The 27,243-nt window shown below is 40.8% G+C and overlaps 1 protein-coding gene across 4 annotated transcripts in view; it reads left to right on the forward strand.

The window, feature by feature from the left end:
* The first annotated feature begins 15 nt into the window (after positions 1–15).
* The window catches only part of GOLIM4 (golgi integral membrane protein 4), an 85,083-nt gene continuing 57,855 nt past the window's right edge, over positions 16–27,243 (forward strand). For all 4 annotated transcript variants that reach the window (XM_036112712.2, XM_036112713.2, XM_078069512.1 and 1 more), the window contains exon 1: positions 16–819. In XM_036112712.2, coding sequence (XP_035968605.1) covers positions 633–819 — 187 coding nt within the window. In that variant the 5' untranslated portion in view covers positions 16–632. The remainder of the gene's footprint in view (positions 820–27,243) is intronic.

Consider the following 27,243-nt stretch of genomic DNA (forward strand, 5'->3'; position numbering starts at 1 on the left):
TGGGTGACACGTAAGTTGGGTGGGAGGCGGCGGCGGCCGAGGTTCGGCAGCCCCGTCAGTGACACCGGCCCGCCGTCCCCCAAACCCAGCCGGGCCAGTCGGCCCCCGCCCAACCACCTACCCCCGCAAGCCGCGCGCGGAGGCGCCGCCGGGAGCCGGGTCCCTTTGTTGGGCGCGCCCCCTCCTTTTGGTGGCAACAAAGTCGCGCAGTGGGGAGCCGCCGCGAGGGGGCGGGAAGCGGCCGGGGCGGGACTCCGAGCGCCGCCGGGGGCAGCCGAGCCAAAAAGTGGGGAGGAGGAAAAAAGGCAGACGGCGTCTGGGGACCGGCGCGGGCACAGCCCGCTCGGAAGTATGCGGAGGGCCCACTCTCGGGCCCGTGCACTCGCGGAGAGCCAGCCTCGCAAAAGTTTGGCGGCCGCTGCCCAGGCGGCGTCGATGGCTGTGCGCCCCGCGGCGCGCGGGGGTTGAGCGGGCGCCACTTCCCCTCGGGCCCCGCTTTTGTGTCTCGCGTCTTCTCATGCTGCGTCCGGCCACCTCCTGCGGCGGCCGCTGCTGAGGCGCTCCGCTCAGGCAGAGGGGAGGAAGGGACGGCGGCGGCGGGGGCGGCCGCGGCGCGGGGTCCAGGCGGGACTATGGGAAACGGGATGTGCTCCCGAAAGCAAAAGCGGATTTTCCAGACGCTGCTGCTGCTGACCGTGGTGTTCGGCTTTCTCTACGGCGCGATGCTCTACTACGAGCTGCAGACGCAGCTGCGGAAAGCCGAGGCGGTGGCGCTCAAGTACCAGCAGCACCAGGAGTCCCTTTCCGCCCAGTTACAAGGTACGGTTAACGGGACGCGCGCGGCCGGTGGCCAACTTCGCCCCGCGCCTCCCGCCCCGGCTGGAAAAGTGGCTTTGGTGAAACGCTGGCACTGCGGGTGCCACTTCTGACCATCACGGACATCAGAGGCGAGCCCTGCAGGGCCGCCGGGTCCCCGAAGTGTCAAGGGAGATGACATCCCCACCTCCCACTTCCTCCGGCGGTTACGTTTGAAATGGGTAGCACCAGCGGCCGGTCGCGCCGGGCGTTGGATGGGACGGTGCCCACTGAGCGCTTTACCCCAGCACTTGTCAGTGGCCCGGCTGTAGTCTGGGCAGGCCGACCAGTAGCCCTTCCTCCGTTTCTGCCAGCCCATCCCGGGGTGGGGCGGGGGGCATGGTCTCCGTTGCTGGGTATTCGCTTTGAGTTGACTTTGTCAATAGCATAAGAAATGGAGATTGGCCGTGATTATTCAAACTATGCTGTTTTTTCAAGGGAAATTTAGCCATGACCTAGCTGCCCAAACCAATGGCCCAATCGAATGGAACCTAGACCTGCTAGTTTCTGTTAACTTAATAGGGTGACTTTAGCGATGTTGGAAGTGTTAGAAAAGCCCACACTACTACTGTTCACTATCCTGCAGGTATGTTTTTTGGGGAAAAAAAAGTTTGTCTTCCTGAGTAACTTTTAGTTTATCGCAGAGGTAAGGGTGTCTGTGTGTTGTGTATTTTACAGTTAGCCTTGAGAAGTCCAAGGGGAGAAACACAGTTTTTCATTCTATCAGATACAGTGAACACAACTTGAGCAAGACCTGCAGAAAGATTTAAAATTCCTATCCTTCTATTTTAGAATCTCATTTAATGTAAATTTCAGAAACATAAATGATGCAGGACTGCAAACTAAGCACCATGTGGTCTTAAGAGCATAGTCATCCTATACATATTTTTTTGAAAGCTTTTACTTGTACTTGTGTCTAGTTTTCAGCAGTCATGCAGTCTTCTCCCCAGCCAAAAAAAATAATACTAGAAAGCTGTGAGTAGTGAAATGTTGACAGTCTTTGCTGATAATGCAAATATAGCTTATTTCATGTTACTGGGAAGATACAAGCTGGATGGATGTTTGTGTCAGTGTATGTGTATACAAATAGAAAACAGATGCCTTTTCGTTGCTTCAGCTATTTTGAGTGTTTTCTAGTAAAAAAAAAATTAAAATGAGAGAAAATGACATGCGGCTGATTGCTTGGTCTTATTTTCTCTTCCCAACTTAGAAGAAAGGGAAGTATTTTTAGCTTACTGAAGCTGCATAGCCACAGGCAGTGAAAATATGTGAGCTGGGTTTGGTTCAAAAGGAAAACCTGTTTTGATACAGACTTAGGTTAAGAAAATTTTTCTTTAAACTTGTTGAAATTTACCCATGACTTATTGTTGGTATACAAATTTTGGGTATTTATGTATTTACTTATTTTACTTAGAAGACATTAGTGGTTTCCCTATGAAGTTCAGTACAGTTAGACAAAGGGAAAAATTTGCCATCTAATACTACAAGGGCAGGACTGGATTTTCCCACATGTGGCTGGAAGGGGCGTGTATGGTGGATGATATGAGGTTGGTGCCTTGGTGTCTTAGTTTAGGAGACCCAAGCAAACAGACACGGTCAAGTTCACCAGTACATCCTCAGCAGTGCACAGTGCCAGACACTCATGAGGGAATCAATATATATTTATTCAGTCAACAAACGAGCTAGTTATCCTGAACTGTGGTGAGAAGATTAATTCTGCGCACTTTTGTCTGCTTTCTCAGGCTTCACTTCCCTGTCTCTGCTTTTTGAAAAGCAAAACAAAACAAAGTAACAACGAAATATTTTGCGCAAGTAGAGCTGCTGCCTCAGCAGCCAATGCTGGAACTGACTGACTGAGGCCCTGATTTCTGAGTCATGGCCTGTATTTGCAGTATTTCATCTTGAAAATAAATCTCAATTTCTTTTCTCCTTTTATTTGCCTTCTTTTGGTGGTGGTAGTGGGGGAGACTGGTGGCAAGTGGTAATACAAGGCCATTAAAATATACAACATTTGTTTTGTAGCAGGAGATGAAAAAATAGCTAGTTTGAGTGGACCTAACGTCCGTTTCTTAATGTATTTTGCCATTTCCTCTTGAATTGTGCTGCAACAATTATAATACGGTTATGCATGAAGAATTATTTCCTAAGCAGGCTATAGTTTCTTTTTTTAATGGATTCACGATTGACTTCTAGAGCATGTATTTTGTATTTCACATCTGCAGGCCATTTAATGAAGATTTTTCTGATGGTATGCAGCTTTTGCTTCCCTTTTCCAATGACAAATGACACTTTCCTCAGCAGCGCTGTGTTGTACCACGTGCATAGATTTGTTTTGAGGGCATTAGGCTCTCCATTCTTAGGAATCGTTTAGCTAAGTGAGATCTCTTGACCTGGGTTGGATTAAGATCAGAGTTAATTATGAGTGGCCTTCTTTAAAAAAAAAAAAAAATATATATATATATATATATGACTCTTGAAATGTTTAAGTAGTTTGGCCCTGTAATCTGAAGGTATATACATTTGTTAAGTGAGCATATTTAGGTCATCTTCAGTTTAAGAATGGGTTGTACTCCAGAGATTATTTTGAGAGTAGGTTACATCTAACTGCACGTGCCTTTTGTAGTAGACCCGTTCCATAAATAGGAGATGGTGAGGGGTGACCTGGGAACGTCCTCTCCAGTAAAAACAAATGTCTGTCTGCCAGCCAGTATGTCTCTTTCCTCCACTATCTCCCGCTTCTGCCGCACGTTAATTATACTGAGTAGTGGGGCAGAGGTTACATATAGGTGGCAGAGGCAGTGGTTACAACCTTTGACCAGCACAGTGTTTAGTTAACCTCTTAAATTTTTTTTAAAACTGCTTTCAGGTGGGCCATGCCCCACCCTCTGTGTCTATACACAGTGGTTCTTAGCTCTGACTGCCCCTTAGAATCACGTGGGCAGCTCCCAAACCCAATCACTCACAATCTGTGGGGTGAAACCCACATGATGTCTTCCCCAGGTGATTACAATATGCAGCCAAGGTTGAGAATTGCAGCCCTGTAATCTTAAAACTGAGCCACTTCACACATTTACTTTACTTGCTTGGCTGCAAAGCCGGCCGAGGGTTTTATTGTTGCTTTTACCCCAGCATGTGATTCAAATTCTAGTCCTGCAACTTTCTGTGTGAACTTGGCCCTCATTTTTCTTATTTAGACAATGGAGATTAGAATGATCTATTTCGTAGGGATAATGTGAGGATAAAATAATGAATACCTCTGAAGCTCCTAGCACATACCTGGCACCCAGTAGGTCCTGCTCTTTAAAGATGATCTGTTATTATCATCACGGTCCCTGTTTGAGGTAAGATAGTTCACATCTTTCTCTTCCCAGGTTTGTCATGGGTAAAAGTTTTAAAACTGACAAAATTTGTTTTTATAATTATCTACCTCCTTTTATTGTACCTGATTGAACATCAAAGGAAACAGGTAAACGGACATGAATCCAAGTACTTTCCTCTGGAGAAGGGACCTTCACTGACAATTTAAACTTAAAAAATTAAAGTAGGGTTACTGATTAACTCTCTTCTGTGTCATATCAGATAAGAAGAAGGTGTAACTCCTAGGGTAGGCAATAACCTTGTGTAATAGGATCTGGAATAGACATAGAACTATTGAAATTTTTTAAAAGTAGGGGCAAATAGCCCCTCATTCCTGAAACACTGTATTACATTTTTGCAGTGCTTTTGGTCCTCCCAGTGATGGCCAGAAACCATTAAGAAAAGGTTTATATAATGTTTCCTACGCTCCTGTTCCAGATAAGTGTATTACAACTATTTAAAGTAAAAAAAAGTGGGCGCCTGGGTGGCTCAGTCCGTTAAGCGTCTGCCTTTGGCTCAGGTCATGATCCCACGGTTGAGATAGAGCCACCTGTCAGGCTTTCTGCTCATTGAGGGGGAGGGGGTCTGCTTCTCCCTCTGCCCCTCCCCTGCTCATGCACGTGAACTCTCTTTAAAAAAAAAATTAAAAAGTTTGGTGCTTCTAAGGCTCATACTGTTATTTAAGTTAGTTGTCCCTTGCATTGTGTTCTCCTAACACAGGATGGCACGCTAGCCTGAGCGTGAACCTGTCACATTGGAACTGGTGACTTCTTTGTTTTTAACCTACCCTCAATCTGCTTAAAAAAGAGTAAGAGTCTCCTTCAGCTCAGGGCCAGGCTTTCTTTCATCTCCAGTGCGTGGTGCCTGGCATATAGTAGGCGCTCAGTAGAGAGTAGGTCTATAGCTTTGTGGTATTCTCTGCTTATGAATGTGCTTCTATACGGTGGGCAGGGAAGTATAGTGGCTACAGGCTGAGGGGTCAGAGTACTTGGGTTTCAAGTCTTGCTGTCTTTTTTTTTTCCCGGCTGTGTGATCTTGGGCAAATTACTTCTCTGTGACCCACTTTTATCATACGTAATAATCAGAATAATAATGCTTATAATAGGTTGTCATGAGGATCAATCATGTTAGCCGGCATACAATGCTTGGAAGTATAAGGCTTACATTTTGGACTGTACAACAGAGTGGTTCACAGAACTCAGTGCTTTAGACCCAGGAGTGTGGGCTGTATGTGGTTAGGTATACTCATTTTCAAGTGCAAAGTTAGGCCTTAAAAACATCAACTAGAGGGGCACCTGGGTGGCTCAGTCGTTAAGCGTCTGCCTTCGGCTCAGGTCGTGATCCCGAGGTCCTGGGATCGAGCCCCGCATCGGGCTCCCTGCTCCGCGGGAGGCCTGCTTCTCCCTCTCTCACCTCCCTTGCTTGTGTTCCCTCTCTCACTGTGTCTCTCTCTGTCAAATAAATAAATAAAATCTTTAAAAAAAAAAAAAAAAAAAAAAAAAAAAAAAAACATCAACTAGATACTGTTCATTAGATGAACATTTTCATTTAAAAAATAGAATTAAATATTCTTTAACTTCAGTAGTTTTTATTTATATGTAAACCCCTGCCTTAAAATGCACTCCCTGAATAAAAGATGAAAGCTTCTAGGTACTTTGTGAAAATGTGACTCAATTAAGCGTTCTGTTAAATATATATGATGTGCACAAATTTGTATGATTCTACATATTGTGTCTGCCTTAGTCATCTGTATAAATTGGAACATACCCATATTGGTTGACCACATAAGAGAATTTCTCATTATTTGTGAGCCTTTAGTTTAAGTCCCAGATAAACTGGAAGACTTACCTTGACTTTATTCTCTTCTGCCTTTCCGAGGACAGTTTCTTATAGGGCTGGGGCACAAGACAGGTTTTAGCAACTGTCAACGAATGAGTGACTTGGCGTTGGAGAACTGATATGCAACAGATTTGAGAGAAACTAAAAGAAGGGAAAGAGGGAACGGGACTGCTATCAGTTTATGACTTTTCAAAGCACTGAGGAATATTCTTGCTCACGTGTTTATGTCTAAAAAGAGAGAAACGGACTAGTGAAGGGAGATTGGTTTTGGCATCAAGTACTGTTTGAGGGTGCCTGGGTGGCTCAGTCGTTAAGCGTCTGCCTTCGGCTCAGGTCATGATCCCAGGGTCCTGGGATCGAGCCCCGCATCGGGCTCCCTGCTCTGCCGGGAGCCTGCTTCTCCCTCTCCCACTCCCCCTGCTTGTGTTCCCTCTCTCTCTGTGTCTCTCTCTGTCAAATAAATAAATAAAATCTTAAAAAAAAAAAAAAAAAGTACTGTTTGAATACAGCTCTGGTGTTCACAGGTAGAGGCCTTGAACAGGCAAGAAATGCCTCGACTTCAGTTTCTTCATGTTGAACTGGGGATAACAATGTCTATTTTGCACACTTGTATAGATTGTAAATAATACGTCCAAAATGACTAGCACGGGTCCCGGAGCACATTACTACTACATTTATTAGGTGACCAGGACTGCTGTTGCTGGATTAGCATTAGACTGCTTTTTATTTTGCTTATTGTTTACTGCATCTAGTAGACAATAGTGTTATTAGTTGTGGTCTAAATGTGGCTCTTTTCAGAATTAAGTGCCCAACTTGGCTGAAACTTTTATTTAAGACATTGTCACTCTGTCTTTTCTACCGTATTGACCCTTTCTTTTCTTTTTCTTTCTTTTCTTTTTTTTTTAAGAAAGAAAAGGGGCCTGCGTACACTTAGGTGGTATCAATTAAGAGTGCTCTTTTTCTTTTTGACAAATAAGTGTTTTTATTTTATCACCGAGGACAAAATGTTTTTGCTACTTTTGCCAGTCAGTGCTTTATGGATTTTGTAGCTTCGGAAGTAAAAGTTATATATAATACAACTTTATTATAAAAGAAAAGTGGCAAACTATTTTTTTTCCCTTTCAAGCCACTGTTATTTAAAGGGAATGTATTTTGATAGAATTTTGAAAATTTATTTGAAGAAATTAAATTATTTTAAATACATAATATTTGTTGAATGTCTACCAGGTTCAGGTGCCGTGTTAAGCATGTTACATGCATTTTTTTTCTTTTAACAGTGACATAAGCACATTAATGTGAGTGAGCATTCTGAGGCTCAGAGGGGTTAATTAACTTGCTAGTGTCAAGGTCAAATCTAATGAAACTGAGCTTAGAACCCTAATGTAACTTCCCAGCCGTGTTCTTTTCACAGTACTCCATTGCCCTCAAAATTATTTTCGTGTGTCTCATGACAATATTGATGGCTTGGGAAAGTAGGTTAGGTGGGTCGTATGAAGAGTCAAGATAAAATTTAGAGTCAGAAGTCACAGGGTGATTATTTGATGCCGAGTGTAGGACATTTGCTGCTGTTACAAAAGGTAATTTTGGTTGACATGGAGTTGATTTTGGTTGGTATGCAGATGCTGCATTCAATAACATCGAATCATATAATAAAAACCTTAAGCCCTTTTGATTTCCCTTTCACTGTTTTCTTGACAAGTCAAGGAGAAACTCTCAGTTCGATGCTAGAATCTCTCTCTTAGATATAGTTACTCATTTGTTTTTCTCAGAGAGCTGAATAAGGTCAGCCAACAGTTTGATAGCTGGAATTTAATAATTGTTTGTTGTTTTATTGCATTTTAAATTTACAGTCACTATATCCATTAATACCATGTAAATCATATTTTCCATTTACAAGGTAGCAGTGTACAGGGTTGTTTTTTTTTTTAGAAGTTTATTTTAGGGGAAAAAGTGAAATTTGGCAATCCATAGTACCTGTGCAGGTTTTGCATGCATAAAGTAAGAAGTCATGTTTGAGTACCTGCATGTCTGTAGTTCAGGAATGCGTTAACTGAATCTGAAACAGACATTGAATCTTATAGCTAGAGAAACAGTTCTGAAGCGGATTAATCATTTATCATATATCTCAAGTCCACGTATCCTGACTTCCAAAACAACAGAGCATTCCTCTACTGTGCTCTGCTCTCTCTGGAGACCAGTACCCTCTTCTCAGTTCCAGCAGAAATGGGTGTTGCTATTTTTAAACAATGCTGTGTATTTCTGAATGGCATATTTGTGTTCTTTGTTTTTATTGGCCAGTAAGTGCTTATTCAGAGGACATGCCAGTCATTGCCCTTCACTAATAAACCTCACTAAATAGACTCATAGCCTGGAGGGATGTGGGCATGAAATAAATTGTTCTTTAAAACAGTATGACATTTTAAAAAATACTGCCTTAACTATTTTTTTCATATATAAAATGTCACAATATGATAGATTGTGAATAGAAAAGTAAAAGATGGGCTGTCATTCTGAAAGATAAGGCATTATAGCACATTTGAATGACACTATTTCCTTTCTGTTGAGAGCGAGTTTAAGAAAAATATATAATCATTTTAGGAGAGTCGAACATTTTATTTCCCATTTCACATATCATTTAAACCCCTTCTTTAAGTGGAATTTTTGTTACAAACAACAACAAAAAATCTGCAAATCAAGATATTTAAGAGAGCTTTGACATTGCTTGTATAATCTTAACAATAGCTATGATGCTATATAGTAGATATTCTAAGCAGATTAAAATTGGGCGGCTGTTAATTACTTTTTTACTTAACTTTGTTATGTAGAATAGTTTAAGTTTTACATTAGTGAGATTAAATCTATAATCTCTCAACCTATTAACGCATTGATTTTTGAAAGAATTTTATATCCTTTTTTAAAGGTTTGATGCTATAAAACACGTTAATTTGCACTGATGTCAAGCATCACTTTCATGAGAAGATGAAAAATAACTTGTCTTCACTATGTAGGTGAGCATCAGCTCTAAATCCAGAAGTCATCTAAGTTTGATCTGGGTGTGGGTGAGGCTCCTTGGGTACAGTTCCTCCAGTACTGTTCCTTGTCATCTCTATATCTGTGAAACTAGAGTCAAGATACTGACCTCAATACAACCAGCCTACAACAATGAGGCTGGCATAAGATACCTACGTGTTCTTGTTCAAAAAAGGGTAACATGCATGGTATGTACGAGTCACTGGTCCATAGCAATTCTGAAATCCAGCTAGGCAGATGTTCCTTGACTAAGTTTCCAGACCTGGGGATAATTCTCCATGGCTTTTGATTCTACTCCTTGGGCTGTTGGCTCTACTCTCTGAGTCATCTTTCCTTTTTTCATGAAAGATAGCATGTGTTTTGCAGCCGAGTTTTCTCAGCCTGCTGCCTGACAGTAGAATTGGGGGTTATATGGCCTTTTTTCATTTAGTACAGTGTCTGGTCCTTTCATTCTAAACCGGCAGGGTTTCTGCTGATCAAATCCTCTCAAAACTTTTGTCAGTCTCCTGTGAAACTTGGGGTTTACTCTATTAGACAAAAACCACACCCACATATTTCTTGGAGATAAATCCTTCTCCACCTGGGGCTTCTGCTGAGACAAGGGATAGGCAGTGACCTTTCCCTTTCCAAAGGCCTGTTGATAGGCTCTCTGTGGCATAACCTTAAGCTTTTAGGAGACTTACGGTCTGACTGAATAGCTCTTTAAGAGGCCACATTTCTGGGGCGCCTGGGTGGCTCAGTCGGTTGCACCTCCGATTCTTGGTTTCGACTCAGGTCATGATCTCAGGGTACTGAGATCGAGCCCTGTGTCAGGCTCCATGCTGGGTGTGGAGCCTGCTTGGGATTCTCTCTGTCCCTCTGTCCTTCCCCCCCCAACTTGCACATGCATGCTCTCACTCTCTCTCTCTCTCAAAAAAAAAGGGGGGGGCACATTTCTAAGGTCTTAACAAGGATTTCTGAAGCCACATCTTCTGTCTCATCTTTAGACCATGTATTCTCTGACAATTTTCTGGAATTGATCTTTGCGTGGAAGCTGTTTCTTAATTTCAGCATTGTTTGCTGTCCAGAGACGCTGAGAATTTTCAGAACTATCAAGTCCTGCCTCCTTTTTGTTCAGCAGTCCTTCCTCAATTTATCTTCTCACAGTTTACTATAATCAGCAAGAAGAAACCAGGTAGCATCTTCAGCACTTTGCTGGGAAATCTTAGCTAAATTACCCAGTTCATTCAGCACATGTTTTTTTTTTACTTCTTATGTAACTACAAGTGACTGCAGGTTATGTAACTCTGCATAAATGTGGGTATTGTTAAACCTTTTACCACTACATAATTTCCAGTTTCCAATAAAATTTTCCTCATTTTCATTTCTGCCCTTCCTCGCAATCTCTTCAAAGTCCAAAATTCTGTGAATATGTTTAAGGCACTTTGCATGTTGACTCACACTCTTCTTAAGGCCCATTGCATAGTTCCAAAGCTGTTCACCTTTCAGATTTTTGTGATGGCAGCACCCTATTCCAAAATCTGTATTGGTTATCCTATTGCAGAGCCAATTATCCCCAAACTGAATTGGCTTAGAACAACAATTGATATCTCACAGTTACTATGGGAAAGTAATCTGGGCTTCGCTGGGTGATTTTTTTCAAGATCTCTCATGATGTTGCAGTCAAGCTGCTGACCAGGGTTGTAGTCATCTTAAAACTTGCCAGGGATTGAATGATCTGCTGCAGAATTCACTATTGTGTTTGTTGGTAGGCCTCAGAAGATCCGCTTTTAATCTCAGTCATCTGGGCCTTTCCCTAGGACTTTCTATAGTTCCACCAGGGAACTTAAAAAATGATAGCGGGCTTTCCTCAGGGCAAGAGATCCAAGGGAGAGCTAAAGAGAGAGTATGCAAGAACCTAAGATGAAAGTGAAAGTATTTTAATAACCTCAATCTTGAAAGTGATAACCCATCACTTATGCCATGTTCTGTTCATTAGAATTGAATCACTAACTTCAGTCCATGCTCAAGGGAAGGGGTTTGTGAGGGCATGAATAACAGAAGGTGGAGGTCATTGGGGTCATCTTAGGAGCTGCCTACCACAAAGTGGCGGGTAATAATGTCATTATTGTCATTGTTGGCAGTATCATTACCAAGGTCATCATAAACTAACATTCACTGAGCACTTGCTCTGTGGCAGGCACTGTTCTAAATTATTTTCTTGGATGATCCAACGTAATACTTTTGTAAAAATGTGTAACTACATATTTAAATGTGATTTATTATTTAATTTGAAGTGTATTAGCAAGAAGTGGCATTTGAAATCATGGCACTTTAGAGAGAAATCATCTGGTATTTAAACCATTTGACCTGTAAAGATTGAAATTAAAAGAGTCCCATGCAACTCTCTGAAATATAAACCCAACTAGTAAGCTGCCAAGGGAAATCCCATAGTGGAAAGGATCATGTCCTTGAGGAGTTTCAAAATCTATTGGCAATATGTGAAAAGGTCTCACTCATACAATATTTGACTGTATTTCTTTGGCAAGTACATAAGAATGCAGTGCAGTGTGTTTGTTCATATAATATTTTTACTTCTGACTGTTCCTTCTGATTTTATAGACTGCAGTCCTTGGTGAAGACCTTGTTATTTGATGGTCAGAAGATAAATTTGGAAGGGATGGGTTTTACTGGTCTTAGAAAGATAAATATCTTTTATTTATTTATTTATTTATAAAGATTTTATTTATTTGACAGAGAGAGACACAGCGAGAGAGGGAACACAAGCAGGGGGAGTGGGAGAGGGAGAAGCAGGCTTCCCGCGGAGCAGGGAGCCCGATGCGGGATTCGATCCCAGGACCCTGGGATCATGACCTGAGCCGAAGGCAGATGCTTAACGACTGAGCCACCCAGGTGCCCCAATATCTTTGATTTAAAGAAAGAACATTAATTGCATGACTGGTGATTTCAACTTGTTCATTGGTCTCTTTGAAAATCAAGTTTAAAAAATTACAATAGAAGAGTATTCTTTCATAATATTAATAAAAATAGATTAGAGCATATTATGAAAAAGACATTAAATGTTTTCTAAACAATTGGTATTCCAAATTCATGATATGACCTCACCCTTCTTAACATATTTTAGTAATTACAAGTAATTTCGAAATTACGAGTAAATACGAGATCAATATTTCTCACAGCCCTGAGATCAAGACAGGAGCTGTGATCAGGAGTCGGACAATTAACCAACCGAGCCACCCAGGTGCCCCAAATATTTCTGTTTTCCATTTGATTTCTGTTATACCTTCCTAAGTGAATTTCTATGAGAGAGAGGATTGGGAAGTGGATAGGGAATATCTTGTCAAAATGTGTTTGAAGCCATATGCCATTCAAGAATCAAGAAGAGTTCTCTCCTTGTCAGTGAAAAGTTGCTGTTGAATTTCTGTGAAATTCTGTGAATTGCTTCCTTCTGCAAAGGAAGATGATTCTCTTCCTGCCCCACTGATACCTATGTGGGTGCCAGATTGCTGCCATCATATTCACTGATACTCTGGGCTGCTGTGGACATCTTTTCCTTTGTGATATTCACATGGATACCATTAAGTCCCTTGTGATATGTGGTCATGTTACAGGATTTCTTTTCCTTTAGTCATGCCACTTTGAAGAATGAAGAGGTAGACCAGACAGAGTGGTGGGGAACAAAGCAAAGTTTATTGAGTGATAACAGTACAAAGCTCCTGAAGAGGGAAGGGACACAAGAGAGTTGCCACTGGAGTTTCTAAGTCTAGGAATTTTTTTTTTTTTTTAAGATTTTATTTATTAGAGAGTGAGTGAGAGAGCACAAGCAGGGGCAGAGGGAGAGAGAGAGAGAGAAGCAGACTCCCCTGCTGAGCAGGGAGCCCGACGCAGGGCTGGATCCCAGGACCTTGGGATCATGACTTGAGCCAAAGGCAGACGCTTAACTGACTGAGTCACCCAGGCGCCCCAGTCTAGGGGCTTTTATGGGCTTGTTCGCTGGTTTAATCCTGTTAACCCTCCATGAGCCTGTTACCCAATCAGGTTTTTGTCATCTATCACGTGGGAAAGGGTGGAGTTCTCCTTCCAGGGTGTCGTAAAATCCTTTTAAGGGTGGTTTCCTCTTAGGGTTGGGGTGGGGTGGGGGAACGGGAGGGCCTTGTTCCTGCCTGCCTTTCTTCCAGCTGTCCTTCATCAGTCTTCATTCTATGTCCCCAAAACCAAAATGTAAAAAATTCTCTACATGTTCTACAATGCAGTATTAACATGTGCAGTGTGGTTCTTAGGGAGACTTAATAGGTTGCGTAATTTTTTTTCTCATGTATCTTTTGCTCCATTGGTTGATTAGTACCCATTCGGATTAAGCTAGAGGATGTACTCTGTTGTTAAACTGTCCAAGGAAGTAGTAGCTACTAACCCGGTTAGCTAGAATGATGCTTTTGTGAGTGATTATCAGACTCCTTATTTAGACCCTAAGAAGTCTTCATCTGAGGGTCCCATGGTAGCAGTACTTTGAGTAGAGGCTGAGTCTTTAAAGAAAGACTACTTTGTTTTATTGTAGGCCTCCAGCTGTTCTCAAAACTGCCTTCTACCCAGCAATAGCTCATTCCTAAGGCCATATTGTGTGTCTCATCTGTGACCCTCTCTTCTTTAAGGGTGGCATTTTCAATTTGGGATCCATGGGGGTCCATGAACTTCCTGAAAATATATGTCAGCTCCTTAAATGTGCCTTTTTCCAAGACAGAAGCCATAGCTTTTATCAGCTCCTCAAAGCATCAGTGACCTAAAATAAAAAAGGTTATGGTTTAGGGCAAATTCCTTCTTCTGAGGTCTTTTTAAGTCCATCTTGGAATTTGAGCTCCCTTGGTCCTACCCCATGAATCCTCTAGAAAGTGGCTGAATTTGTAATGGGGTAGTCAGTGGCTATTTCCCTAAAGCCCTAATCTACTCCACCTGTCTCAAATTTGAGATTCTGATTAGGGACTTAAATGGCACTTTATATACTGCATTCCTAGAATCCACTAGTAATTGCTTAGTAAATAATAAAAAATATCTTGTAATTACATGAGAAATTTATATCTTCCAAATTTATATTCATGATATCATTTGGTCCTGGAAGCAAGATATAGAGAAAAGCAATACGCTGTATTATTACCATTTTAAATTTGAGGAAACAGAAGTCACACAGCATGACAGTGACACACTTGGGATTAATGTTCAAATTGCTTGAATCCTAACTCAGGGCCCTTAGTTATCCTTTTTTCCAAGGTCCTCTCACCCTGGAACCAAAATGAGGTTTTAACAATATTCACAAAACAGTTTCTGACTTCACCTCTTCAGAGGGAACTCTATCCTTTTTAGATTCTGCTAAGCAGTTAAGAATATTCCCAGATGGTGACTCACCTGGCTAGAGGACTGGTCTCCTTGGAGTCCACCTGCCACGGTAACCAAACCAATGAGAGTTTGTCCACCTGATACACAGCAAGCCAGTACAAACTGACACTGGGCTTCTGCAGTGAAGAAAGATAGGCTGTTCATTGGTGTGGCACCACCCAGGAGAATGGACAACTAATGCTCAGAAGCCTGGAACTCTCTGATTGCTTGCATGTGAGGGTTTTTAAGGACAAAATTGGGGACAGAGGTCTTCTGAGAAGGTGGATGCTGTTGATTGGAGGCCCATGGGGTCATGGTAGCACATGTTCCTTAATAACTTATGGCGCCACTTCATCTGGTCCCCCCATGGTCTGTTCTGTCTCAAGAGACTTGGAATCTGAGAAATATCTTTGTTCCATATGTGAGAGCTTTCATTAGTGCTGATTAATTACTTGTCCTACAGGTTCCTTTGAATGATAAGCAAGCATTCCTATCCCTCGAGCCTAGGCCTATGTGTTTCTTGGTTGTCAGGTCCTTCCTGGGGGTGATAGGACCCCTAGTGTTCATTCTTACATCTGAACTGGTGAATTCCAGCTCCACTCCCTGCCCCTCCCCCCTTTGTCCACAGAAGGTACCAGTAGCTGCCCAAGCTGCTACTTCCTGCTTCACCTCTGCGGCTTTCCAAAGTCAGTGGCAAGTTTACCTTTTTTGTTTTTTGGATCTTACATGCCCTGGAGGATCCAAGCAGGCTCCACAGGGACTGGGCCCCAGGGCAAGAAGAGTGATGTTCACTGTGATAAACTTGGCTTCATTACCCCGTTCCATCTATCTCTGGCACATTGCCCTTGACCCAAAAAGTAGGGTGTTAGGCTGTCCCTTACCTTAATAATAATAATAAGTAATTCTTTTTTTAGACTCCTCTGCATGCTGGGGTGTCGACAGAGCTTAAGCTCACACTGGGATCCTGCTTTCACCAGAGGCTGGCACCTCCTGCTAGCATCTGTAGCTTCACCTTGACTTCACAGGGGGGCTTTGAATCTCACCACTCAATTGATTCTCCAGCTGTGCTTTTTAGCTTCCAGATGTAGAAGTCAAATCACTCCTAAATAAATCATAGATTGGTAGAGCAGGAAAGAATGTTTATAGAACCCAGGTTGCAAAGAGTAGCATATGGATATGTTTTGGTTTGCCCCACACAGTGCTCTGAAAAATTTCACAGTAATTGTCTACACGGAAAAAGAAAGGTATTTTATGTAAACATCCAGATTTCTGACTGTATTTGAAAAGGCCAAAGATCCCTTGACACTGGTCTGCATTCCTGCATGGTGAGTGGCCCACATTTTGATTGGGGCATGTGGGCTTCAGTTGGCAGAAATTCTCACTGGGAATTCTGTATGTCGGACAATAACTTCTTTAGTTGATCAATGAAGAAAGTGAAGCTTCAAGAGATGGAATGATCTGACACTTGTGCTGTCCAATATGGTAGCCCCTGGTCATGGTTGGTAGAAGCATTAAAATGCAGCTGGTATGACTGAGAAACTGAATTTCAAATTTTAGCTAATTTAAATTCAGTAGTTAAAACTAAAGCATTGTTGGGGTACCTGGGTGGCTCTGTTGGTTAAGCATCAGGCTTCTGATCTCTGCTCAGGTCATGATCTCGGTCCTGAGATCAAGCCCTGTGTCAGGCTCCACTCTCAGCGTGAAGTTAGCTTGAGATTCTTTCTCCTCTGCCTGTGCCCCTCCCCCTGCTCGTGCTTGCTCGCCCTCTCTCTCTCTCTGAATAAATAAATAAATAAAATTTTTAAAAAATCACAAAACTAAAGCATTGTGAAATATTTTTCTGGAAAACACGACCTTATTGTTTTGGTGGCACTACATTTTGGCGAAGTGCTGTGCTGCATTAGATATTATCGGTATATTACAGTGCACATATACTTCTTTTTAAAGTGGCTACTAGAAATTTAAAAATCACAAATGTGATTCACAGTGTGTTTCTATTGGATGGTGCTGATATGACAGAGTTCACACAGACCCCCAGGTCTGGAATTTGTCAGCAGATATCCACAGTTCTAACCATACTTTTTCTCCATTTCTAAAGTGGTGTCCTTTTTTTTTTTCCATAATTCTCAAAACCTTTTTTCATTATAACATATACTCTCACAAACTCCTTTGGGAATTTGTTTTTCCTAATTTTTACATGGTACATAATACAGAAGTGATTTTATGTAAAAGAAAATTTAGCTCTGTATATTAACAATTTTATAATAAAGCTAACTTTAAAGATAATAAAACTAATATTCATGACATATAAAGACTATTTTCAATTTTTTTCTCATTGTTAGTGACACTGACATTTTCTCTGAATTATTTGTGTTAGAAAACATTTTTTTCAGAGGACAATTTTTAATACATTCAAAATAATATTGTATTTGATTTTGGCACAGGTATATATTAAAATGTAGTCTAAAATTAGTTACCTAGGGTGCCTGGGTGGCTCAGTCGTTAAGCGTCTGCCTTCGGCTCAGGTTATGATCCCAGAGTCCTGGGATCGAGTCCCACATCGGGCTCCCTGCTCCGCGGGAAGCCTGCTTCTCCCTCTCCCACTCCCTCTGCTTGTGTTCCTGCTCTCGCTGTCTCTGTCAAATAAATAAATAAAATCTTTAAAAAAAATAAAAAATAAAAAAATAAAATTAGTTACCTATTGTAACTTTAAAATAAGGCAAAATTACTTTTAGACCTATTATATTTTCTTATATTTGACATGGTAAGAAAGAATCAAATACTTTGCATATAAAACATTGGGCATATGAATAGCTCAGTCAAATCTAACACTTTTTTTTGACATTTTAGTTACTGAACCATGAATTTTAACTTATATACATAAAAGTGCACAGATTGTAAGCATACAGCTTCGCAAACTTTCACAAACATGTTTGTGTAACCAGCAACCAGATCAAAACACGTAGCAATAGCAGCAGCAGGTAGTTTTGTTGAGCCCCTTCAAGTCACTAACTGCCCCTCCCTCTGTGGATAATCACCGTGGATTAATTTGCCTGTTTTTGTACTGTACATAAACGAATTCAAACAATAGATACTCTTGTGTCTGGCCTCTTTTGTTTAACATTGTTTGTGAGATTCATCCAAGCTGTTACATGCAGTAACAGATTGTTCATTTCTCTTAGTATGCCATTAGAATTTATTCATTCTTCTATTGATGGACATTTGGATAATATCAATTCCTGCTGCTATGAATGCTCCGGTTCTTTTGCCTTGTTTAGGACTAGCAGCTTCTCAATGTGCTTGATGACTCTTTTGAGTAAGATGATGCCACTTAAGGACTATTTTGAGTGTATTTGTAAAATCATTATTATTGCCCCTCTACTAGTGCTAATTTAATATTCTTATGCATCCTGTCTACAAATGCTGGTCTATTATCAGTACAGATTTAAAAATATAACCCAAGTAAGAACTATAACTTAATGTTCAAGACACAAGCAGTGGTATCATTGTCCCGCCAAGTATACGCTGCCCATGGGACTGCCTGGGTATGAATTGGCCTGTCGGTTCTCGTGTTAATTATCATTCATGCTCATTTGGTACATTTTTTTTCCCGTTTGTATTGTGTAAAGGGGTCATCTAAAATTAATTTTTTTTTAAAAAAGTAGAAATTACAATAGGCCCAATTACTGCCTTTTGCTAAATTAATTCACTGAAACATAGTGGCAATCCCACTAGTTTGGAAACACTGTCTCTCACTGGAAGGGTCCAAAGTATAACCAAGCATTCCGGAGGAATGGTATGGAGTTAACTCAAATATCTGGTGGGTAATTGAACTAACCTTAAGATTCCTTCTAAGTGGGGCGCCTGGGTGGCTCAGTCCTTAAGCGTCTGCCTTCGGCTGGCCCAGGTCATGATCCCAGAGTCCTGGGATCGAGCCCCGCATCGGCTCCCTGCTCAGCGGGAAGCCTGCCTCTGCCTCTCCCACTCCCCCTGCTTGTGTTCCCTCTCTCGCTGTCTCTCTCTCTGTCAAATAAATAAATAAAATCTTAAAAAAAAAGATTCCTTCTAAGCTAAAATTTTGTGATTTTTAAATTCTGAGATGCTAGCTTAAGTGAATAATAATGAAAATAATAATTACCTGTAGTGACTCCTACTTACTAATACACAGTTTTCACAGTATTGCCTTGCTTTATTATATATAAATGGCAGAAAGGGCAATGACATTCTTGGAATTGATCCATGAAAATCTCATTAATATTACTTTTATAATGTGATAACTGAACTTCATTCAAATTATGACAGAAAAAATTAATAAAATATCTGTGTAAACAAAAATCTACCCCATTTTTTAAAACAACAGATTTCTAAATCCTTTAGGAATATGAAAAGATATCCTCCTAACCCAAAAATTAACAGATGATTCCCTTCTAGTTTCAGGCAGGCCCTGAAAGTATTAGTCCTCAAAAGTAATAAAATTGCACATACTAAAAACTTCTTCAAGACTTTGGTAATTCATACTAGCTTCTCCTCCCAACATGAGTTAGTTTGCACATGAGGTTTTGAGAAACTCCTCAAACAAAACAAAACAAAAAACAGGCAAAAAAGTTCTAGAGTATATCAGACATTTAAGGAGGTGCTTTATGTTCAATTCACTTGGAGGACTGCTTGGTAAATTAGAGAAACATCTGAGGTTACAAAATTATAACTTGAATGTCTTAAAATATAGTTTATTCAGTTTATTATAGTTTATTTCTGGAAATTACACTTCAGTTATAGAACAAATGTCTTTCTATGACAATGTTTTTCTTAAAAAAATTCCTTTATTAAAAAAAAAAATCTGATTTTCTGAAATGGAAGATAGCCCAAGAAAATGACTGTTTGGGATAGGTAAATCACAAAGGTGTGGTTCAGAGCAACTAATGTTACATGAGTCGCCGTGTAAAGATACTGAGAGTCAGTACACTAGTTTTTGTTTTGTATTGATTGCAAAATCTTAGTGTCTTATAACAAACATATTCATGTTCAAGTTCTGCAGTTTGGCTGTGGTTTGGCCATCAGGGACTGGGCTTGGCTGGGCCTGACTTGCGTGAACCTAGGCCTGGGCAACAGGTTTTTGGTTAGTTTCAAGTAGACTCTGAATGCTTCCTTTCTACAGCCTGCTAAAAGGATTCCATCTACCTGGGGGTGCCCTCCTCAGTGGATTACAGGAGCACAAGAGGGTGAGTGTTAACATACAATGCCTCTTAAAGCGTGGGCGAGGAGCTGGCGAGCTGTCAGTCTTGTCCACTTCCCATTGGCCACACAAGTCACGTGGTCAATCCCAACGTGAGTGGCTTGGGATGCAGAAGAATCCTCTGCCTGTGGCCCTAGGTGCATAGTAGGGTGTGGATGTAGTGCAGTAATAAGGGATGAAGGATTTAGAATAATGACTCCATCTACCCCATCAGTCAATTTCAAAATTGGTACAATGTGAGATAAAGGAAGAAAGCTGCTTTTATTTGAAGAATCATTTTGCAGTGATTTGATGTAGACTTTTTAAAAGAGTAACGTTAAATAACAATTTTAGTTATTTTTGTGTATTTCTTAGAAAAGGATATGTTTGGGGGCGCCTGGGTGGCTCAGTCGTTAAGCATCTGCCTTCGGCTCAGGTCATGATCCCAGGGTCCTGGAATCGAGCCCCGCATCGGGCTCCCTGCTTGGTAGGGAGCCTGCTTCTCCCTCTGCCACTCCCCCTGCTGTGTTTCCTCTCTCCTGTTTCTCTCTGTCAAATAAATAAATAAAAATCTTTAAAAAAGAAGAGAGAGAGAATGTATGACTGCTCATTCACTGACATAGAGTAAGTAGAACTTCTCTACCAAAGCATTTCAACATTTAATATAATGATTTTAGCAGCAAAAGCAGATACGATAAAACATAGAATTATTTTTATATACTAATTTATGTGGGTTAAAAAAACTAAAGCAATTTAGTACATGGGCCCATGAATAGGATTGGGCATTTTAATTTTTTTGTACACTCCTTATGAACATATGTAATACTTTTTTTTTTTTTTAAATATTTTATTTATTTATTTGACAGAGAGAGACACAGCGAGAGAGGGAATACAAGCAGGGGGAATGGGAGAGGGAGAAGCAGGCTTCCCGCGGAGCAGGGAGCCCGATGTGGGGCTCGATCCCAGGACTCTGGGATCATGACCTGAGCCGAAGGCAGACGCTTAACGACTGAGCCACCCAGGCGCCCCCATATGTAATACTTTTTTAAAAAAAAATTTGGTGCATATTCACTGAGATTCTTTTGTAAAAAAAATTAAATGAAAAAATATTCAATTAGTATTTATTTAAAGGTTCTAGCACCCACTGTGGTAACCATATATGTTTATACCCAAGGCCTTGGGAAAAAACTACAGAAAATTCATACATATAAATGTTCTTTTTTGTCTGTCTTTTAAAGAACTTACCTGATTTTAAACATTTCTTTTAAAAAGTTGCACATTCATGGGGTGCCTGGGTGGCTCAGTCAGCTAAGTGTCCAACTCCTGATTTTGGCTCAGGTCATGATCTCAGGGTCGTGAGATCAAGCCCTGAGTCCTGTGGGGAGCCCTGTGTCGGGCTCTGTGCTGGGCATAGATCCTGCTTAAGATTCTCTCTCCCTCTGCCCGCCCGCCTGCTCTGCTGGCATATGCACACGTGCTCTCTCTCTCTCTAAAAAAAAAAAGTTGCACATACTTTCCATTTAATGTGAGATTGTATGTGTGTATATGATTGTATATATATGTGTGTGTGTGTGTGTAATTGTTTATTATATTGTCCTCTTCAGTAAGCTAATCCTAATAGCAATTTGTTTAGATTTTTACTTTTTAAAGCTTGATTTTTCATGTCTCAGCTTAAGAATATCAGAACTCTGTACTAAAAAAGGGAAGCTGAAGGCTGGTCCCTGGGTATACAAATATGGCCTTGATTTGGAAATGGATATTTCCTGTGAGTCGTCCTGACATGCTTTTTGTGCACATAATAGAAGAAGCAGTAAGAAGAGGCAAGGTTTTTTTCTGACAAGTTCATTTATGTACTTTTTGTGAACATTGCCCGCTCAGAAAATTTGCAGAGTAGGAACATGTAGATTCTTGTTAAGCTCTAATAAGTAAAGCTCTAAGGCTCTATGAAACCACTGAATAGTCTGCAAGTTACTAGTTTAAGTATTCTCTTACTTAAATACTTTTCGTCATTAACTTTGTTCCTTTGGAAATACGTTGATGTAGAAGGAAAATCAGGCTTTATTTTTGGTCTTCCTCATCTCTTGTTTTATTACTTTTTTTTTCTTTTTAACCTCACTAGTTGATTGCTTAAACAACTTTTTTTTTAACAGTCTGGTTGGCACCAATCAGAATAGACACCGAAAAGAACATTTCGATTGACTGCTTAATTCTTTCCATTTCTCACTAAATTTTAACTCCAAGAGGTTAGTTTTTAACTACCCCACCTAAAATTATTTTTTGAAATTTGAGTTATATTTCAAGTAGGTCATATCTCGGTTACCCTTTTTCTGGGGTGGTTCTGGTTTTATCCAGGTCACTCAAAAACCAGAACCTATTGGCATGGTGTAATCTACACGGAGAAGTTTTTCATATAGTTGTGTTGACTCTTCTTTCAAAATATATATCCTGAATTGTGGGGCGCCTGGGTGTCTCAGTCAGTTGAGCATCCAACTCTTGGTTTCAGCTCAGGTCATGATCTCAGAGGTTGTGGGATTGAGCCCCACGTTGGGCTCTGCGCTCAGTGCAGATCAGCTTCAAATTCTTTCTCTCTCTCCCTCTGCACTTTCCTGCTAGTGTTCTCTCTCTCAAATAAATAAATAAATAAAATAACTTACATATATATTATATATATATATATATATATATCTCCTGAATTTTACCAATCTAGAATATTTCTAACATCCTAGTCTGACCATCATCTCTTGACTGGACTAATTGTAGTAGGCTTCCACCTGGTTTTCTTGCTCCCACCCTTACGTCCCACATAGTGGTCAGTAGTTTACAAAGGTTATTTATTTATTTATTTTTTTAAAAGATTTTATTTATTTATTTGACAGAGAGAATACAAGCAGGGGGAGTGGCAGAGGGAGAGGGAGAAGCAGGCTTCCTGCTGAGGCTCCATCCTAGGACTCTGGGATCATGACCTGAGCCGAAGACAGACACTTAACCAACTGAGCCATCCAGGTGCCCCAAAGGTTATTCTTTATAAGATATAAATTATGTAATGCTATCTTCCATTTCTCTTTGGAGAAATTTCACCTTTTACTACTTTATTGTACTTTACTAACAAAATTCTAGCCACGTGGGCCTTTTAGCTATTTGAAGTGACACTGCAAGCTCACATTCTAATTCTTAGGGTCTTTATACTTGCTGTTTTCTCTGTCAGGAATATTCTTCCCTGAGATCTATTCTTCACTAGCTCCGATTTATTTAGGCCTCAGCTCAGATATCAAATACTAGAAGGGTAGCTGTATTATCTGTTGCTACATAACAAATTACCCCCAAACTTAGCACCGTTAAGCAACAAGCATATAAATATTAGCTATTTCACAGAGTTCCCTGAGGTCATGAATCCAGGAGCAGCTTTGCTGGATGGTTCTGGCTCAGAGTCTCTCGTGAGCCTATAACTAAGCTGTTGGCTGGGCTTCAGTCATCTAAGAATCAGTTGGGGAGGATCTACTTTCAAGCTCACTCGCATGGTTGTCGGTAGGCCTTAGTTTCTCCCTATGGAATACCCTTGCATAGATTGCCTGAGTGACCTCATAACCTGGCAGCTGGCATCCCACAGGGTGAGGGATCTAAGAGAGGAAGAGCCCAACATGGAAGCCATAGTCTTTCATAACCTAATTTTGGAAGGGAGATAACATCGGTTGTGCTGGATGCTATTAGTCACACCGACCAACCTACTACAGTGTTAGAAGGGAGTACACAGGATTTGAGTACCAGGAGGTGGGGTCACAGGAAACAGTCTGAAAGCCTGGCGACTACTGCAGCCCTGCCTCCCATTGTGATTTCCCTGGTTACTTTCAAGAAGCCTGCACCCTTCGTATTTTTTTACCTCTGAACAATCTATAGAAGTTGTAACTACATCTCTTCCTTGATATAAGGTAATACCCCATATAAGCAGAAAAATGATAATAGTTCTTCTACCCAAGTACTCTATCCCATTATCCTCCATGATTTTCTTATTTGTGCTGATGACTATCTGAAATGTTGTATCTCCAAGTTGTCTGTCTTCCTCTGTGAGATTATAGGACCTTGAATTCAGAACACTGGTATTTCATGTCTGCTGTTTTAATCCTTGAGCTCAGAATAATGTCTGAAATGTAATAGTTATTTGATAAATGAACAATAGGTTTGCCTTTTCAAGCCCTAGAAGTGTTTTTTTTTTAAGATTTTATTTCTTTATTTGAGAAAGAAAGAGAGCGAGAGCAAGAGAGCACAAGTGGGGGAAGGGGCAGAAGGACAAGCAGACTCCCCGCTGAGCATGGAGCCCAATATGAGGCTCAATCGCAGGACTCTGAGATCATGATTGAAGTCAGATGCTTAACAGACTGAGCCCCCAGGAGCCCCTCAAGCCCAGAAGTTTTATGTTAACCATTTTATATGGAAATGTTTCTACATGCCTCCCTATATTCTAGAATTGAGTATATTGTGCATAAATTTCACTAGTTTAATATTTGCTGAGTTTACCTTACGTAGAAGGCACTGTGCTAGATACTCTGAAGTTACAAACACAAGTAAGACATGGTCCCTGCCCCCACAAGAGTCCTGTTAGTAAGGAAGGGCAGACTGTGGTGTGGGTCATATGAGAACAAGTAAACTAGAGGAGAGGGAAGAACTATAGGGCCCAGGGAATGATGACACTTGGAGGAGGCTACACAGTGGAATGCCCTGTAGGTGTCTGAGGGTCAGTACAGTTATTTTATGCTGTAATACTATGTTCCTTTTAGCACATTCAGAAGGTTAGAAGCAAAGAGACCTTTTTTTTTTTTTTAAAGGTTTTATTTATTTATTTGACAGAGACACAGCGAGAGAGGGAACACAAGCAGGGGGAGTAGGAGAGGGAGAAGCAGGCTTCCTGCTGAGCAGGGAGCCCGATGCGGGGCTCCATCCCAGGACCCTGAGATCATGACCTGAGCTGAAGGCAGACGCTTAAGGACTGAGCCACCCAGGCGCCCCGAGACAATGACAATTGTCATTGTCCCAATGACAAATTGAGAAATAGAAATAAATAGAAATGGTAGATTTATTTATATATTTGTAACAATCATCTTGCTGAAATGACTAAAAATAGATGGAATTGTGTTTCATTCTATGTGGTCATATGTAGAGCAGTGTGCCTGTGCATCAGGTAGCTCTAGACCAGTGTATCTGTGGAATTAGTTCTCTGAATAGTGATTATTTTGATAGTGTGTTCTGCTGTTAGCGTGTTCCTGTCGTCCTTCTGTCTGTCTCCTTAAAGTTGCTTCACCTCATTGCTGTGGATTTGAAAGCCCAGTAACCAAACTTGATAGAATTATATATAAGAAGAATAAATAACTCTCAAAGTTTTCTTTTCAAAGAAGTTTTCAGGGAGGTGTTAATTTTTAGTTTAAGCATTTGTGGCCCATTTTTACATCTTTCTAGTACTCTCCTCATTCAGTCCCACTTCCCTTAATAGACAGGAGGTTATCTTACCTTAGGTTTTCTCTTAAACTTTTTGTCTCATGCAGTATATCAGAGTTGGCTTTAAAGTCAGACTGACTCATAGTTCTGCCAGATTTTAGCTTTATGTCCTTAAGTAAGTGTTGGATCTTTCTGAGTTCCATTAAAAAAAAAAAAAAAAAAAAGTCAGATCTTCCTCACAGGGTGAGTGTGAAGAGTAAATGAATATGGCCAGGCCCTAGAATGTGACCTAGAATGTGGCAGTCTGTTTCCTGCTTTCCTCCTTTGCCAGTTATTTCCCAGCAGGTTGAATAGGTTTCACACTCCATCACCTAGTGCCTCGTGACAGATACCTTGGTAAGCAGCATCCATAATGCATGATCCCTTTCACAGGGATGTCCTGGCTTATCTCTGGCAGTGTAGGGCTGGGCCAGGAAGAGCAGGCCTGCAGACACCTTTGTTTCCTAAGATTGGCAGCATAGCTCAGGGAGTGATCCAAGGTTGCGGTTCACAGCAGAGTGGTACCAGTGACTTGGCCCTATAGAAAATCCAGTCTGAGACTGGCCATAAAAGTAAACATGTTCTTTAGGTATCCATCAGAGATTTGATCCCCATAAGCAGGTTTAACTGCTGTTTGGTATTTTATTCCCTACCCTGGGTTTACAGCAGTGGAACTCAGAGGCATCTCAGCCTTTGAGAAGAATAAGGCCATGGAGGTTTTATGGGAGGATGAATCACTCACGGTACATACTCAAAGTTAACAAAGCTTTCAGAGCAAGGAATTTTTTAATTAAAGTAAGTTCTACAATATCCTTGTAATTACTTACATTTTTCTACTCCCTCACATGTTTTCTCAGCTTACCCACCCTTGTGACTCATTCAGTAGCAAAATCAGTGAAATCAGCATTCTCTTCTAGTCATCAAGCAAAAGTGGGTCATCTCCCTGGCCTACTGGATTGTCTGGTATGCCCCAGAGAAGCTCATTTCAGCTGAGCCTCTCCTTGCTTCCATGTTTCCTTGCTTTCCGCTTGGACTGGCTTCCACCGACCATCAAGAACTCCTCACCATGGCCAGCTCCTTCACTCCAGGTTGCTCTTGCCTCAGTGTTGCATTTCTTGTATTCATTTACCTCCATGCCCTGAGAAAACTGCTAAGATTCAGCCTTTTTCTTGTTGTAAATTCAGCTGAAATTCATTGAGTACCTATTATGTGCCACACGCTGAATTAGGTCCTGATACTTACATTATGGATTAGAAGAATGAGATTCAGAAAGGTTATGTGTCCAGAATGACAAAAGTAATAAATGGTAGGAGGAATTTGAATGCAAATCTGCTGACTCCAAAGGCAGTTTTACTTCTAATTTAGCACACCCCCTGCCCCCCTTTCCTCCAGGCCAACGTTGAGAAACACTGATGATGTGAGCTGGAAGACTTCATTAGGTCATGCTTGAGTCTGTACCACTGGCCATCACCTCCTATCCAGCTTTGGCAACTGCTGTAAGCGGCATGTGGCAGGTGTGCAGGGGCTAGGTCTATAGAATGGAGAGAAAGATAGCGTCACCATTGATTTGAAAAAAAAAAAAAAAAAAGGTTGGTCTTAAAAGTAGATTTAGCAATTCAAGATAGAAAACCTCCACTCACTAAGGAGAGTAGACTTACTAAATTTAAAGAAGTTGGGAGAACTCCTTGACTTCAGTTTATTCAGAATATGGATTTAATCTTTAATCAGAAAAGTAGAAAGGTGTTACCTGTTACATTGAGTAAGCATTCCCTTTCAAGTTTTAAAGCTATATGCCTCTGTCTAGACTGGTCACAGAAATTGTTTTTTCTTTTTTCTTTTTTTTTTTTAACTTCTTACATAACCTTAATGAAAATGAAGGTGGTTTCTATGAGTTGAAAAATAGGTAGTTATTGATTAATTGTATTATTGGAGGGCAGTATTAAAAATAATTCATTTTGGGTTTCACAATGTGATTTTTGAGTTTACCTTAGAATCTGTATTTGATGACATAGAAGATTACATCGGAGACTTTAATGAAGCCACAGTGTGAACACCCAGCTCAGGAAGATGAGGAAACTATGCACTTCCCCAAAATTTGGAATGAATATAAACCTGGG

This window comes from Halichoerus grypus, chromosome 1 (genome assembly GCF_964656455.1).
Source record: "Halichoerus grypus chromosome 1, mHalGry1.hap1.1, whole genome shotgun sequence".
NCBI lineage: Eukaryota > Metazoa > Chordata > Mammalia > Carnivora > Phocidae > Halichoerus > Halichoerus grypus.